This window comes from Stenella coeruleoalba (assembly GCF_951394435.1).
Source record: "Stenella coeruleoalba genome assembly, chromosome: 10".
Lineage (NCBI taxonomy): Eukaryota > Metazoa > Chordata > Mammalia > Artiodactyla > Delphinidae > Stenella > Stenella coeruleoalba.
Window position 1 is genome coordinate 71123195 of NC_137156.1, and position 16775 is coordinate 71139969.

The 16775-nt window shown below is 43.0% G+C and overlaps 1 protein-coding gene across 1 annotated transcript in view; it reads left to right on the top strand.

The window, feature by feature from the left end:
* CACNA2D3 (calcium voltage-gated channel auxiliary subunit alpha2delta 3) overlaps positions 1 to 16775 on the top strand; it is a 787629-nt gene that overhangs the window by 714285 nt on the left and 56569 nt on the right. The window contains exons 30-32 of the mRNA XM_079935575.1: positions 892 to 962; positions 13235 to 13310; positions 15946 to 15998. Of these exons, the coding sequence (XP_079791701.1) occupies positions 892 to 962; positions 13235 to 13310; positions 15946 to 15998 (200 nt within the window). The remainder of the gene's footprint in view (positions 1 to 891; positions 963 to 13234; positions 13311 to 15945; positions 15999 to 16775) is intronic.

The following is a 16775-nucleotide window of genomic DNA, read 5'->3' on the forward strand; positions in this document are numbered from 1 at the left end:
GTTCTGCTGTATTGGATACACCCTCCCCCTTGGGACACTGATGATAGTGGCTCCAGGAATCTGGAAGGATGCCCGAGGATGTTAATCCTTCATTCCGCCATTCAGAGTTGGCAAATCTCGGCCAGCACCAAGAACTGGACTTGCAGGAGCATCAGCCTGGCGCTGGGGAAGGACTGGTAGGCCTCCAGTGCCCTGAAGACAGCCCCAGAGCTGGGGTTGGCCATTGGAAGTCTGACTGGCCAAGCCTTCTTTTCGCAGGGCTGGACAGCTTCATTCTTGGTCAACATATTAACTGCCTATGGACAAAATGAGGGTGTTCCTCAGAAAGTAATTTAGAGAAAGGACATATTCTCTGCTGTAGGAAATTTATAGAGCCGATGAAGAAGACTGCTACATATCCCTAAACAGGTCATTTAGGAATTATAAACAATTCTTTTTATTACTGCTTAGGAAGCCCTTTCACAGCCTGTTTCTGTCTGTATGAAGTAGTGTTTTAATCACAAGGGATTGAGAGCAGATTAATGCCTACTCCCTCCATCCAAGAGTAATGGTGCATGCGTGTGTGCTTGTATGCATGTGTGTGCACACGTGTGCATGTGTGTTTTAATTACAACACTCAGCACGTGTTATGCAATGTCACCCTTACCCTGCCTCCTCGCCCCTGCCATGTATTTGGAATATTCACATCTGCTTATTAGTTTGCTCTGTAATCCCATAACTTCTCATGACTATTAAGACCTTTTCTGCTGTTATGTAACAGTAGTCCTGAAAACCTGCTCTTTGCCCCTGTCAGCTCCAGGACACAGAGTGTGTCCGTTTTTATTTCTCCTCTGGTGTTTGGGCACATTATTTATCTACACTTCCTCATGGGTCTTCTTTTCTTCCCTGCAGACTGGAGACTTTTTTGGTGAGGTGGAGGGAGCTGTGATGAACAAATTGTTAACAATGGGCTCCTTTAAAAGGTAAGGGATTTTATGGTTCCTTGCGTCCCCCGAGAAAGTTTGCCTAAATAAAATAAAACAAACCAAGGTCAAATAAAGCAAGCCCAGACTTGACCCCATGACTGTGTTCATGCTCCAGAAGATCTTCTGAAATTTGATGCCTTTTGCATGAGTGTTAAGAGTCTCAGAAACTCAGCTCACAATGCATTCCCTGTTCCCTTAGCGTAGCATTTATTAGAGTCTGGTCCTGAAGTCAGAGCCTGTACTGGGAGGTGATTATGTTGGTCTGAAACAAGTGATTGCAGAGAAGTAGGAAGCATTTTCACCTGGTCAAAAGGAGGAGGAGGGTGTCTTGTCTCACACTGACAAACTGGGGCAGCTTGCTAGAAATCTGGAACTCAGAGATGGGAAGTGATGTTTAAAGCCTCGATATAATTTTAGAAAATCATGTAAAAGTTCACAAAACCTGCTCCCAGATGGAGGTAAGTTTAAATCTGTTGCTAGAATTGCTAAAATTGGTGGTAGGGACCACTCCATTGAGTTGTGAGGGCTCTTGTTGACCCTAAGTGAAGCTCGTATAGGATGATTTCCTCACAGCCCCGCGTTCCCTGTGCGCAAGCCAGCCACGCTTTTGGGAACATCAAAGCCAATGAGAAAGATCATCACCCTGCGAGATCAGGAGGCCAGTTTTGTCCCCCCAGGAGTCAACCTGTCTCCCTTCCCTTGGCCTCCCAGGGAGAATGGTGGTCTATTAGTGGTGCTTTCCTGGACATACATGATGCTGTTAAATATATGATATCAGGAAATGCAAGGATGGACCTAGGCTCACCTGTGAGAACTATTGCACATTGGTTGCCAGTGGGAAAGACAGTCCCCCCAATTTATTACCCGCCCCCCCCCCCGCAGCTGAATGGCCAGGAAGTGTTAGCTCAGGAAATCAGACTTTTAAGCTACTCAATAAGACCAACTGAGTGCTGTGCTGAAAGCAGGGAATTCAAAAATGATGACCCAATTTTTGAGATTCCGTAGCTTGTTTGTGCCAGAAACAAGGAAACAAGAAATGATATTTTTAAATGGCATGACTCCAGCACTTCTGCAATCTCTGACACACTTGCTCTCCAGCCTGCCTGAGTGTTCACCCCTGCTCGATTCCCTGTTTAAAATTCAAGTACATTTTTTCCCTCCTTTTGCCAGGAGTCATTGTACATAAACTTGAAAACTGGACTTGGAGCTGGGCTCGGGTTGCTCTGCTGGACTGTCTGCCATCCAGGGCACCACTGGTTTCTTGTATCTTTATGTGGATATGTACATTTGTATTGTGTTAGCTTGTTTTCAACTTGGTGGGGGTAGGGAGAGACAAAAGAGGACGAATAAGCACACACGTGTTTCTCATTTGAAAGCATATTTTTCAACTTTTTTAACAAAATGACTTTTTTTTTTTTTCTCTTCCCTCTTAGATATTCCTTTCAAACAGTTTGGTGGGAGAAAGAAAAAGGTTGTAGCAGAATTTTAAATTCCTAGACTTCTCCTTAATGTGGGTGAAATATAGTTGACATGAATTTAGAACTTTCACAAGAGTAGCTAGCATATTTGAGAAAAGAGGAGTGCTGGGACTCTCTACTAAATTTTAACAGCAACTGCTGTCATTTGGGAATTACTTGACAAACCTCCTAGGCTTCTTTGAAAGGCCCCCTCATGAGGCCAGGACAGCAATGAGAGTTTGGGTTTTGGAGTCAGCTGGATTGGGTTCAAATCCAGGCTCTGACATTTACTAGCTGCATGACTTAGAATAAGTCATGTTACCTCCCCAAGCTTTGGTTTCCGTACGTGGAAAATGAAGATGATGATAATAATTACTTGCAAAGGTTGCTGTCAGAGTTAATGAGATAATAATAAGCATAAAGTTCTGACACGGTGCCTGGCATATATTAAGGGCTCAGTAATTGCTAGCTGCTGCTATGATTTTTGTTGTTGTGGATCTTTGACTTAGCTTTTCACTTGGCACCAGGTGATGCTTTTTTTTTAATTTTACATTCACACATTTCACAATGGGCTTCCCATGACACCTGGTGATGGGGTCTCCATCCAGTGTTGGGGTACTGAGGTCCTCCTGGAACTCAGACGTTCAAGCCCTTGCCCTTTCCAGCATGTTTACTCAGAAAATAAGGTTGACAGTCCTTTTATTCAGAGCAGATCTGTATTTCAGAAGTACTGAAAGGATGTAGCCAAAAGTAACAGTGCCCTGGGACAGATGTCAGGCACCATGTTAAACTGTACCCCACCCCCAAACACAGGATACATGGAGGTTAAGTTGCTTTGGTGGCATGGCTGAGCCCTGGTAAAGCTCAGGATCCTTTCACGTAGCAGACATCTCATCTCAGCATATTGGACAGTGCAACCTAGCACAAAGTTTCTTAATTTGGTCTGCTTACACCCATTTCTAAAGAAACGCCTTTCATACACAAGAGCCCTACAGACCATCTTCTTCAGAAAGACAGAGCTCAAAGTAAAGAACAGCATCTCCCTTTATCAACCTCCCATTTATCTCTCTCTCCAGTGGACCATAGTCACTGCCTCTCTCTCTAAAGCAAGGCGATGCTTGCCTACTTGGCATGGACTCTTTCCTTGATTGTTTGGCCACTTACCTGGTGACCCGATGGCCATTCTACTTAGGTGCCATCAGAGGGAAAGAACATCCACTTGTGCATCTACAGTGCCATGTGGGAGGAAGGGAATTCGTGTGAACTGATTTGTGTGAACAAATTACCAACTTGAGGGAGCTTTGAGAAAGTTCTTCAGCAGCATGTGCAAACCATCTAAGAGGTGAAGTGGTCACTCTTGGTCACTTAGGCTGAGTCTCTGACTTGAATCTGTCCATCCAACTTACAGATGACATAGTGCCCAGGGCCAAATAACATACCAATAGCCTCAGCAATGTGAAAATAATGAAGGTAGCAGTGGCTACCTTCCCAGAGCGCCTACCACATACCAGACCTAGGTTGCAACTGCAGATCTTACTTCTTGCAGTCCTTTCCAACAACTTGTGAGACAGTTATAAACAGGACCAGTGCAAAATGAAAACGTGGTGCCCCTTGCTCAAAAATTATTGAGAGTTTCAAGATGGCAACAGCAGAGCATTAAACAAAGCACGCAGCCCTTCTAAGTGCAAGGTTCTGTCCAGTTACACAGGCCACGTGCCCATGAAGCTGGATCTGGGTATATATATACCTATTTGATAGATGGAAATAATGGGGCTTGGAAAGATTAAGAACTTGTCTCTGTGTAACGGAGCTGGATTCAAACATCCTGCAGTCTAAGCACAGGGAGAATTTTCTAGCCTCTCCCCTTTACCTGGTTCTATGTACAGTAACATTGAGTAGTGCATGGAACTTCCTTCAGTTTTGTTTGAGACAAAGTGAAGGATAGCCAAGGAGGATGTTGGCCCAGCAGTGACTTATGTGGGCAAACAGAACTTTCAGGATGGAGGCCAGCCGAGTGATAAGATCACCCAGATTTCTTTTAACTGAAGTTGATAAATTCTTAAACCAAAGCCATGTCCCCAGGCTTCACATATTTTCTCATAAGATACCATAAGATATTTTCTCATAAGATACCATATTCCGGGTCAGCTTTTTGTGTTTCAAACAGAGGACTTGAAATGCTTTTTTATTCTTACCATGGAAAGTAAATGGACTCCCTAAGTGGCCCTGACTCATTTAGGGCTTTTCATTTTAGCTGCTTTTCTCTTTTAACTCAAGTTCGTGTCCAGTAAGAGCCTTGTGTTCATATTTCTCAAAAGCCACAGTCCATGGCTCTCCTTGCTGGCCTTGGCAGTGACTTTGCCCTTCTCACAATACTAAGAGAAAATCTAGTTTCAAAATATTTTTTATTATACAGTAATTCATTTATTTCACCACCCCTTCTTGCCCCCAGTGATGGAACTCAATGTCAAATATCCAGGGAAAAGTGAGAAAAAAAAATATATAGCTGGTCATAGCAGAGTCCAAGATTCCTGATAGGGCCTCTTTGATATACTGGACTTGAAATATGAAGACTTCAGGTTGAGCCTCAGAATGGCCACTGTGTGGCCGTGGACAGATTCCTCAGTTTCTCTGGGCCTCAGTTTCTTTGCCACCAAAATAGGAATTTTGGTGAGATGGGATTTTGTGAGAATCACCTGAAATAAGAGAAGTGAAAATGCTTTGGAAATTGCAAAGCTACTACAAATAGGAGGTAAGATTAGCTCTTGGATAAGAGCTCCAAATGTCTGAAATCTTTTTTTTTTTTAATTTTCTTCTCTTCTTTTTAAAATCATTAATGACCCCCAAAAGGTAGTTACTGCACAGCAGTCATAGTGTTGGGCGTGGGCCTGTGGGCTTGGACTCAGCTAGCACCCCTGGAGAGCTCTTAAAACACACCCATGCTCCAGCTGTTCCCCAAGAGATTCATATTAGATTTGTCAGGGGACGGAGCCCAGGCATTTATGCTTTTTTTTTTTTTTATGCTTTTTAAAAGCATCCATGTGATTCTCACGTGCAGTCAGGGTCAAGAAATACTAAGTTAAACACACCAGGTGCCAGTCTAGGTGCTGCCCAACTTCGAACTTGCCTGACATTTGGCAACTTTAACTCCATAATTTCAGTTTTCTCTGCAGCAAGATGAAATTGAAAGAGTGATTTTCGTACCTGCAGTGAGGGTTAAGTGGAATAATGCGTGCTTTTACCAAATATCCTTGTGGTTTCTGCCAAAGGGTCTTCCCTTGTTCTTTGTGTATTTAAGTAAGCTAGAGGAAGGAAAGACCCATGGGGCACACCTGGCCCTTGACTTGCAGAGAAACGGACTGCTTGCTAATAATTTGTTTTTGCTTTGGGAGCTACTGAGAATTCCTATCCCTCTTGGTTGTGTCTCTTCCATTTTGTTCTGTTTTGTTTGTTTTATGTGCGTGGCGCAGCATGCCTGAGCTTTCACCCCTCCAAGGCCATTCGTATTTTCCCTGCGGGGCCTGGTGAACGTCCTCCTCACCTCACCCCCTACACGTTCATTAACATAGTCAACTTGTGTAGAATTCCCTGTGGCGGCTCCTTCTAAATTGCCTTTCTAAAAAGGTGTCTCGTCAGGTAGGATTCAAGACTTGGACCATTTCTACCCCTGTCTCCATATGATGGAACTGCACTGGCTCCATGGCGGGTGACTGGAGCTTTCCCTGTCTTTGGTGATTGCGTTACATTTCAGCGAATGCCCTGGCCTTGGAATCCAGAGAGTGTTAGAGGAGAAGTCTGTTATGTTTGGATGGCTGCTCTAATACCGACTGCTCCACCGATGTCTAATACTCAACAGCTCATGTAAGGAATGTAATGGCTTCTTGGCTTCCTGTTGACCTGGCTGTGTCCACTGAAGTATGCTTTGTCAGAGGTGGCATTGAAGGGAACAAGAAGACGGATTGGCTTGGACAAGTGTGTTTCTGGGCCAAACTTTCTGGAATGCAGAAACATGGGGATTCCAATGGACTGCTCTTTAAAACCCTAAAGCTGCTGCTTGAGGATCCCCAATCACAACAATAACAATAGCCACCGTCATCTACATCATAATAGCAGCAGGTCTCATTTATTGAATTATTGCAGTCTCATTATTGAATAATTGCAGTTGACCCTTGAACAACACAGGTTTGAACTGTGGGAGTCCACTTATACACGGATTTTTAAAATCGTAAATACTGAAGTGCTACACAGTCTGTGGTTGGTTGAATCTGTGGATACGGAACCGTGGATATGAAGAAACTGTGTTTACAGAGGGCAAATTGTACTCGGATTTTCGACTGCACGAGGGTCAGCTCCCTAACCCCTACATTGTTCAAGGGTCAACTGTACAGGCAAGGCATTATTCCAAGCAGTTTGCATGCATTACCTATCCTCATGGCAAATCCATGAAATACCTACTATCATTATTGCCATTTGACAGAAGAGGAACTGGAAGTGGAGGCTTCAAGTGTTTTAGTAACTTGTTCAAACTCACCCACAGTAGTGTGTGGGGAGATGGAATTTGAACTCGTGTCTCTTGGATTCTAGATTCTAGACCATGTTTTCCTGGTCACCACTCATCTTTTCCCATAGCTGGAGAAGACTAAGTATTCTCTGCAGGGATATTTGTTCATATTCATGCTTGTTTTGCTTTGAGAGAAAGTAAAAGTCTTTCAAACTTGAAGTCCAATGTATTGGTTAGTAGTTGGTTCTACTAGAAATAATAGGAAATTCCAAAATAACAAAGTGTGAAAGAACATAGGAGTCTTTTTCTCTTTTATGTGAAGGAAGTCTGAAAATACTAATTTGGGGGCCTCATGTTGTCATCATGGACACATGACCACATCTTTTTTTTTCTTTACCTCCTTCTAAGTTGGCTTTTAAAGTCAAGATTACCTCATGATCCAAGATAGCTGCTGAGCTGCAGCCGTTAGTTCTGCAAACTAGGCTGGCAGGAGGATTCTAGGAGGTCCAAAAGGCCAAGTAAAATTCCTTTTTAAAATTTCTTTCTTTATTTAAGTACTTACTCCCGTACAATACTTTTGCTTCCATATAATACTGCTGCTTAATCACATGGCCTCACCTACCTACAAAAGAACCTGGGAAATGTGCATATCAAAAAGTCGGTGTTCTGCTCATTGCGAGAGGAGAATGGCTGTCGGGAGACTATGATAGCCTCTGCCACATCCATCGTGCCCCAGTTTGCTTCAGACCACCCAAGTCCTCTAACTATTGAACCCTGCTTCCTGTGACATCCACTCTGAAACCCTTCCAGAGATGAGGCTATATTCCTAACTCCCAGTTTTCTCCACACCCCACATGCCCGTGCAGTCCTGAACACAAATGGTCATAGCCACCATCTAATGCATCTGTCAGTGATGTCTGACCCCAGGCAATGACAGCAGGAGCACTCGATAACACCTGTTGGGTTTGACTAATCGTAATGACACTGGCAACACCAACATCCCTAGGTTCTAACATCCTGAGCCTCAGTTGTGTGCCCCACACTGTGCTAAGCGCAACTCAGGCATTACCATGGTGCAGTTGTTGTGAAATGTACACATGGCGCCAGGCATTTGGCAGAGCCCAAGGATGCTCCTCTAGCACCCAAGTTTCCTGCCTCAAGTGGGTTTTGCATTCACTCATTCCCTAAGCAGAATTTAGCTGTTTCCTTCTATATCTTACTCAAACAAAGAAGCAAAAGAAATTTAGCCTTTTCTACGTGGGATTAATCATAATTGCATTTTCCCCTTCAGTTTAACACGGAAAGCTAATATTCATGGAAGGCGCAGTTGAATGGGCAGACAAGCCACTGGCTAGGTGCACCTACTAGGCACCTGTGCATGTTATCCTGTGCCCCAGGATTGAAGCAAATTTGGCTGGGAGAGCCACAGTAACTTCACCTCCTGAGCCTTAGTTTCCTCTCCATGTCCTTGACATCAGAGATAATACTTGACTGGCAGAAAGTAATCGATTATTTCTTATTGTTACTGCTTTTATTACCTGGGTGAGATGTTGATGTGGTCAGTATCTGTGACTTTGTTTCTTTTTATAGTCTCAGCACCTGTTGATGAAAAGCATTTGGGGCTGATAGACCCTCTGCTTAATCTATAGAATGAGTGAGGCTCCCCTCTCAGGGTTCTGCACTGGACCCTGAGTGGCCCCAATACCCTAGGTGCTGGGCTTCCAGCTGGTGCAGCCTTATGGCACTTATTCTCTTCTAATGATGGGTGCTCATTAACTACATTTATTTTAGCGATTTTCCATCAGAGCGTTCAAAGGCACCTTCAACTCACCTCCTCTGCTGTGTTAGATGTTCTGTGTTGATCATAAAGAACAGTACAATCTCTGTAAGAAGAGATTGGCCACCAAGGCAAAAAGGAGAGACGGGAGAGCTCCTTCTGGATCTACTATTAGTGTTCAGATGGAACAGACTGAGCTTTCCATTCTCCTGGCTGTCTAAGATGTATGAATGAGTAAACTTCCCATGGTGACAATCCCTTTGTTTAGAATTTCCTGTGTTCTTGCTCCATGCCCTGACACTTGCAAGTTGAAAACTGCCCCAGAGAACACATTTTATAGCTCAACAAAGGATACATATTTTTACATGCTACCCTAGTGAGTCACCTTTGCTTCTCATACTTTTTGATTCAAAATTGCTTAAATATGTCCCTCGGCGGGTCTCTATGTCAGATGCCTCCCTGTCCTGTTTTAGGGCCATATTTGCAAACATTAAGCTGTTTCAAGACTGGTTTTGAGGCACATTTTTAGCCAAAGTGAGTTAGAGTCGTTGCAGGTAATGTACCTGGCCTCATGGGCACAAAGTAGGTGTTTAATAAATGCTGGTCCCCACTGTTACTAATGAGCTTAAATTAGCTGAACTCATGCCTTTGAAATTCAACCTTCTAATTTTTAGAAGAAATCTTTTTCTTGGTCGTGATTTTTGTCTAGTTGGAAAAGAGAAGAATCAGCAAAATGGATTTAAGCAATTGCTAATGTCACGAGCCTGACACCCGAGACTCTACCTAGTACAGGATACATAGGGTTGCCCATGCTTGGTTTGCATTGCTTTGGGTTTCTTCTTCAGAGACTGTATCTGCCTTCTGTCAAAGTTTCAAAGAGACCCATCTGGGGAGCACAGAGATGTTAATGATAAGGTCTCCCCAGCAGCCCGCGGTTGCCGTGGCCTGGTGGTGATGTCATGGGGATTAAGGCATGTTATCTGTAATAAGAATAAACTCCTGCTGCTGAGTGCAGCAGTGCAGCAGCAATCTTGGGCTGGGCACGAGACGCTCGGGGCTTATTTTAGACCCGAAAGAAAGCAGGCAATTATCATGTTCTTTAACTATAATCAGCCGAACAGGATACAGGTAGCCACAAAATGGAGTTATTTAAAACAGTAACAAAATCACTTCAAAAAGGACAACAATCTGGAAGTCTCTCTTTCTGCAACATCTAGTTAAAGCTGCCTAAGCATGGAGAAGAGAGAGAAGGTTTGTTTTGTAACCTCCTCAGTGGCAATCAGATCAGGAAAGCTTATTTGTGAAATGAAAGGCAGGAACCCTGGCCTGGAAGCTGCCCTAGAGCAATTGAGTTTGGACCCAACAAGTAAACTGGAGCCTTTAAAAATGATCCCAGGAGAATCCTGAGCTTCCAGCCATCTGTTTGTCATGGTGGTTACCATGACAAGGGGCTCTCACTAGCCTGGCCAGCTAGTCCAGCCTGGTCTGGTGACCCCGTCACAGCACCTCAGCTTGGGTTGGAAGTTGATTCTGGATATTGATTATGAGACCCTATCTTGGGTAGCATTCCCTGTGACATTCCAATAAGACTCTGGGTTGGGGCACAGGGCTGAATTCTAAGCATTTCCTAGAACCTGCTACTGAGCAGAAGGCAGAGTGAGGTGGATTCAGCATGACCCCCATCTAATTCTGGCTCTGCCACTTGTTAGGTGTGTGAACTTGGGCACATCTTTAGGCTAGCCGAGACTTGGTTTGCCCCTGTGTGAAATGGGGATGATTAGAATCTCTCCTGTAGGAACATGCTTAGAAGAGTACCTTGCTCACAGTTGCTAAATAGACTTCAGTAGACATTAGCTGTTGTTACCCTGTCCTCAGCTATGAAGCTCATGGACAGAAGTTGCCGCATCATCTGCTGATAACCCCAGCATGACTTCTGAAGGTGTCTGTTACTTCAGTAAGAAGTGTGAATTTTACATTGCATCATATATGCCAATGAGCTAAGAAAACCAGGAGGCCTACCCATTCTCCAGCCAGCTGGGTAAAGCCTGAGTCAATTCCCAATGCGTTTAACACCACCCGCATTAATTCATAATGGCAGTGAAAACCAGACTAATAAGTTATAACAGCAGCTGCAGCCCTGCCTTCTGTTGAATGCTTCCTCTGTACTAGGCACTGTGCTAAAGGCAGTACATGTGTATAATCTCACTTAATCCTCACGACCACCCTATAAGGCAGCCATTATTCTCACTATTTTACAGGTGAGGAAACTGAGGCACAAAGAGGCTTAAAAAGAATTGTAATAAGTGGGTGAGTTAGGATTTGAGCTCAGGTCACTGACTTCAAAGCTAGCTTGCTAATCATTAAGTCACACTACCAGTCACTTGGGCCTTTGGGAACAGTGTAGCTTTAAGAGTCAAAAATCTAGCAAAGAACAAAATTAGGCCTTCTGTCATAACAAGGCTAGCACATTGCATAGTATATTTCAGTATACTTTCACATGACTGATTAGTTAAATCTGAGAACATCTCTGGAAGTCACTTTATAAATGAAAAAATAAAGCCTCAGAAGCAACCTGCTATTATAGATGACAACCAACCTTTTAAGCCAAGGCCACAGTGCATCCATGTCTACAAGACCCCAAACACACTCAAGTCCCACTCAACCCATGCTGCCTCTCACCAGCTCTGACCCAAATTCCAGCTGCAGAGATAGAGTTGGGCAGTAGGAAAAGGATAAAGCTAATAATAATTATTGCCAAATCCTAGAAAGCCCTTCCGGGGCACCTGCCGAAATCCGCTGTTGAGGATGCAGACTGTGACGTGGTAGGCCAGTCAGGGGCCAATTAGACTTGTCCATCCTGGCCTGCAGTTGATTTTGTGGCTGAATTCGTGTCAGGGCTGCGTCAATGATGAGCATTTCTGTGAGAAGTTTGTTCAGGGAGTTCCCTGAGCCAGACACTTGGCTGGTTCATAGGCTTCATTTGTCTCTCAGTATACACTGGTTCTGCTTGCATCTGCTGGGAGGAAAAAAGCCAGAGGACAGTCAGCAAGACTAGAAATGTCCTGAAGAGGAAGGGGCTTTGGGGGACTTTCCAGGAGATTGTGTGACACTGGTACCCTCTTGGGCTTTGCTGCCTATAATGCCTGTGTGGTGCTGGTCAGGAGCTGGTTTCCATCTCAATTTGGTCAAGTGGCCAGTTTTCTACCTGGTGCCCATAGATGCTCTTTGGTTTAATCCGTGTGTGTGATATCTCTAATTTATTGTCTAGAGGGGAAAGCCTTCACATCACATTTTGCAGTTGACCTCTTCAGTCTCAGCTGTGTCATCGACTATTCAAGATTCATGCAATCAGGCAGTCATTCATGCATTCAACCTTTTAAATTGGAACACCTTCTCCATGCTGGGTGCTGTGCTAGGTGTGAAACAGATCCAACCCCAGTCCTGCAGCATGGAACTTCTATTGTAGTGTACATTTCCAGCACAGTGTTAAGTATGCTTCACATTACGCACTGTATTATTTCAGAAAGGTATTCCTGTAGGGAGAATTCCTTCCAGTCATTGAGAAGTTCATGTATTACCGTATTAACATGTCATCTGGCAGCTGTTAACATAGCTCAGGCTGGACTTTAAGTGTCTCTCCTTTGGGGGGCCAGGAATAGTGGGAAGAGGAGCTTGGGGGAGAGACGAAATGCCCGTCTCCTTTGGGATAAAGTGTTCGCGCCATCTAAAAGTTCTTAACTTGCTGCTGGAAATTGCCATTCTTTTTACTTTGTAAAGGTGTTAATAGGAAAGTAAAATATCTGTAAAAATTATAAAGTAAAACATCTTTGTAAGTGAGTAAAGATCATAACTAGGAGGAGAGCTGTATTTTTATCACCAAGGGAGAAAAAGACGTCCATTTTCCTGTTTCATAAACTGCACTGTTTTCGAAAGCATACTTAGTAGTGAGTATACATATGTTCACTACCATGGTGGTGGTAATGGAAGGGGGTTAACAACCAATGAGCCAGCTGGTTTCCAACAAATTGTCAAAGTGCTGGCTTTATCTTGGTCCAAGCCTATTTCCTCGTGCTTAAAAGAGACAGAGGATCCTGCCATTTCTTAACTCAAAGTGGCCCTTCCCAGCTCTCCTTGACCTTGCAGACATGATCCATGTGGATTTCATCAGGGGCCCAGAATTCAGTTTAAGAGAGCATCTTTCTCTGGAGTATCCTGGTCCATGCACGTCATCATTGTTCAAACCAAAATGACTATTTGGTCAAGTTGGGGGGTTTCTTCTCCCAACCCTCCATCCCAACGGTACCTTTATTCCCTTTATTCTTTAAGTTCCAAGTGTGACATGACTGTGTCTCCAGTCCTGGACTTTGCTGTGTCCCTTGCTTGTCACCCTTGTTAGGCCTGCCTTGACTTGTGCTTGTCACTGCTGCACTGGCTGGTGGTGTTAGTGACTGTTCACCTTGCTGGTTGGTCCACAGCATCATCTGGTTCTCGTGTTTTCCCATTTAGTGAAGCTCCTTTCCATTCTCTTCTATAGAATTACCCTTTATGACTATCAAGCCATGTGCAGGGCCAACAAGGAGAGCAGCGATGGTGCCCATGGTCTACTGGATGTAAGTACAGTGCAGTCACTCAGAAAACAACTGCATGTTTTTGTCTGTCCCTGCATGTGAGCATATCTTTTTCTTTGGAGTCATCAAGTTTATCTGTTTCAAAACCATGAATATTTAAATGTGTCAAGTCAAGAAGATCACTTCTGTTTAAACCCAAATCCAGTGATTGTGTGTATGATAAACAGGTCTAAAGTATTTGATGGATTAATGCAGCAACCCCCCATCCTTTTGTTGGATAGAAAAGGGGAGAAGTTTTATCAATTCCCTCATTCTCAAATAAAAGAGAATTTGGTTTGGTTCAACAGAAACCTTCCTTTTAGTTTGTAATAGAGCTGTTAGCCTATGCCCAAATTCACATTTTGATCAGATTCTCTGCTCTAATCATGCTGCTGCTTTTAACATCATTTTCCCTGGAGCTGATTCCATCCATGATGTCACAGTTGAGGATCAATCAACATAGCTTTGTATCATTAGAAACTGGCTTTCAGATCACCAGAAATTAACTGTGACAATTTACCCCCAGTTTAAAAATATAATTTACAATGTGCAAGCAATATAAATTTGGTCACCAATAACTTGAAAACACAGAAAAAACAGATACAGATACTTCAACATAGTCTGACATATGGGTATAAATATAACCCTTACATGTTATCATTTTGTAAATTCCAAAAAATCAACCTAAAATTTGGTTTGAAGCACAAAATTTAAGAGCCGTTTTGGTTTTAAAATATAAATATACACCTTCTCATTTACAGATGTAAGATCTTGCAAGGGGATTATTTAAAAACCAAATATTTAACACGGTTCTCCTGCACTAAGGGAGCAAGGAATGATTCTGAGCTGGGACATTTCTGAGAGGCAACTAGGAACTAAAAATGGGACGATTTGAAAAATACCACTTTTTAGTGAGAATCAACACATATCTCCACACCCAGCTTCCCTAGCCTTAGCATGAGTATTTCCAGATTTAAAATGTTCCCAAGATATGTTTTTATCATTAGGCTTAAGACCTCAATGGCTTTACCCTTCTGAATGCTAATGTGCATTAAAATTTTTTAATCCTGTATTTACATAATCCCTTTGTTTACCCTGCATTGAGCCAGCATCTGGCAGGCAATGCTTGAGTATCCTCCTCCCACTGCCGCAGCCAAGCCCCCCTCCACCCCCCCACCCCCGCCCCGGCCCGCCCCGGGCCTCAGGGTGAGCTGCCCCTGTGCCTCCCCCTCTTCCTTCCTTAATCCCTTTATTCATTCTCTCCTCCCACACTATGGAGGACTACTGAAATGTCACTACCCATCCTGGCAGGTACAAAGACACAAAACTGTCCTATGGTCTGACCTCCCTTGGTCCTTTTGAAAGAAAGATGGTTATTTTTCAAGCCATAAGAAGTATAATGGCAGAACCACAGGATTGCATGGCTGCATTTGGTTTTAGGAAATAGTTAAAAGTTCACATCCTTATCTGACCCTGAAAGCCCTGTGATTCAGGGAATGATGAGGACACACTCAGTCAGAGCAAGAGATTTAGTCTGAAATCTGGGTGGGCTGGGAGTAACCCCAGCGGATTGTTGTGTTCTGTACATTTGCTTACTGGCTTGAATAGGCAAGTTTTAAGAATGGTCAGGGGTAAATAAATTTGTCCTTGTTTTATTTGAAACTGGATAATCCTCCCATTCCTAGCTCTAGTCCTTATCATCAAAATGCTTAGGAGGTAGGATTAAGCAGCTGTCACGTCAGAAACCAGGATTGGGCATTTCAATTCCCTGCTACCTAAAGACAACCACAGAAGGTTCTGAGATTTGTCTGGACCTGCAACTTGGGGCTCGGGCTTTGCCAACGTCATTACCTGTCTCTCAGATCCACCCACTGCTCACATATCTAGCATACCTAGGTACAAAGAACCGACTGAGGGGGAGACTTGGTATTTTCCAGAATTCAGGAAATTGAATTATCCACATAGGAAATATCACAGAGTAAACAATCCCACTGCTTTTTTTAATTAAAATATTCTGAAATAAAGATTAGCCCGTCAATGCCTTCTTTTATAGAGTGAAGGGGATTTTCTGCAAGGATAAAATCACATATTTATATGGTTATCATTTTTTTCAAGTCTGAATATGTAAGTGTGAGAAAACGCAGCTTAAATCCTACATAATTCATGGGCGGCATTAAAATCAAGCATGTGCAATTTTTGCTTATTTCAATGAATGACATACAGTGATGGAGAACAGGGAATCACCTTTCCAAGAGGCAGCCCTGTGAATTACCATTTGAAATTAGTTATATGATTCCAACCGCTCAGCATTAGGCTGTGAAATATTAGCCCCCAGAGAGTAAAGGTTTAAGCATCATTTGGTGAACTTCCTTTTTCCTCCCAGAGATAACCCCTGTATTAGATCATGTTTATTTTACTTGTAAATCACATCTCACTACAGGGGAGTTCAAAGTTTTAAAATGTTAGTTTTGGGATACAGTATCCAACCATTTTCTTCTTTAAGCTAGAGCTTCACTGTTTTTTGACATGATATCAATCTCTCTAGAAAAATAACATTGTCTTTTTGTAAAGCCTTAGGTTAAACTACAAATTTTGTGTGTGATACATTGTTTTTAATGAACTGAATTCTTCTCTTCAGCCTTATAATGCCTTCCTTGCTGCAATAAAATGGATAATGACAGAACTTGTCTTGTAAGTACAATTTGCTGCATGTTTAAAAAAGTATTATTGCTTATAAAAAAGTATTACTGCTTTTCTGTGTTAAAAAGTGAATTGGGAGACTCTGCTTCCAATAACCATTACATTCATAATACTCTGCGATAACCTGATTGAACATCTCGAAATATTGAATGTTGAGTCCCCAAAATTATCTTTTATTAAGTTGTTCATGGTCACTGCTCATGCCCTTATATCACCATTTAGCAGACTAACAGCTTGCAATACACAAACCACATTTATTTATTGTGGTTACTGTTAAATGTAACATAGATGTCTGGCTGTTCTTAATGCAGCCTGGGTGGGCTGTGGTCAGAAGAGCAAATTGCCAGGCTGTCCACTGTGCTCCTTTGGATGTCTTGGCATGTGCAGGCGTGGGGGCCTGTGCACTCATGGGTCAGGGGCTTTCTCAGGTGTGATTTAATTGTTTACCCTGTCAAATTACAGTCCTGCTGGATGCATCTGTGACTTAGGTCAGACTTGAAATGGCACAAAGATGAAAGGCTTGACTTCCAGATGAGATATTGGACACATTACAGAAACACTGTGTCACACAGAAAGGAGGAATTCCATGGACCAGCATGGAAACCAGATCATTCAAGCTGCACCAAACTCTCTTATTCTTATTTTCCCCATTAATGTTCCAGTTCTATGAGTTTAAGGCAGATTTCTTGCTATCTGATGAACAGACATTGTCTTCCTTATTGCTTCAATGTAACCTATGTTAACAAAGTTATAACTTCAAGTGGGGAG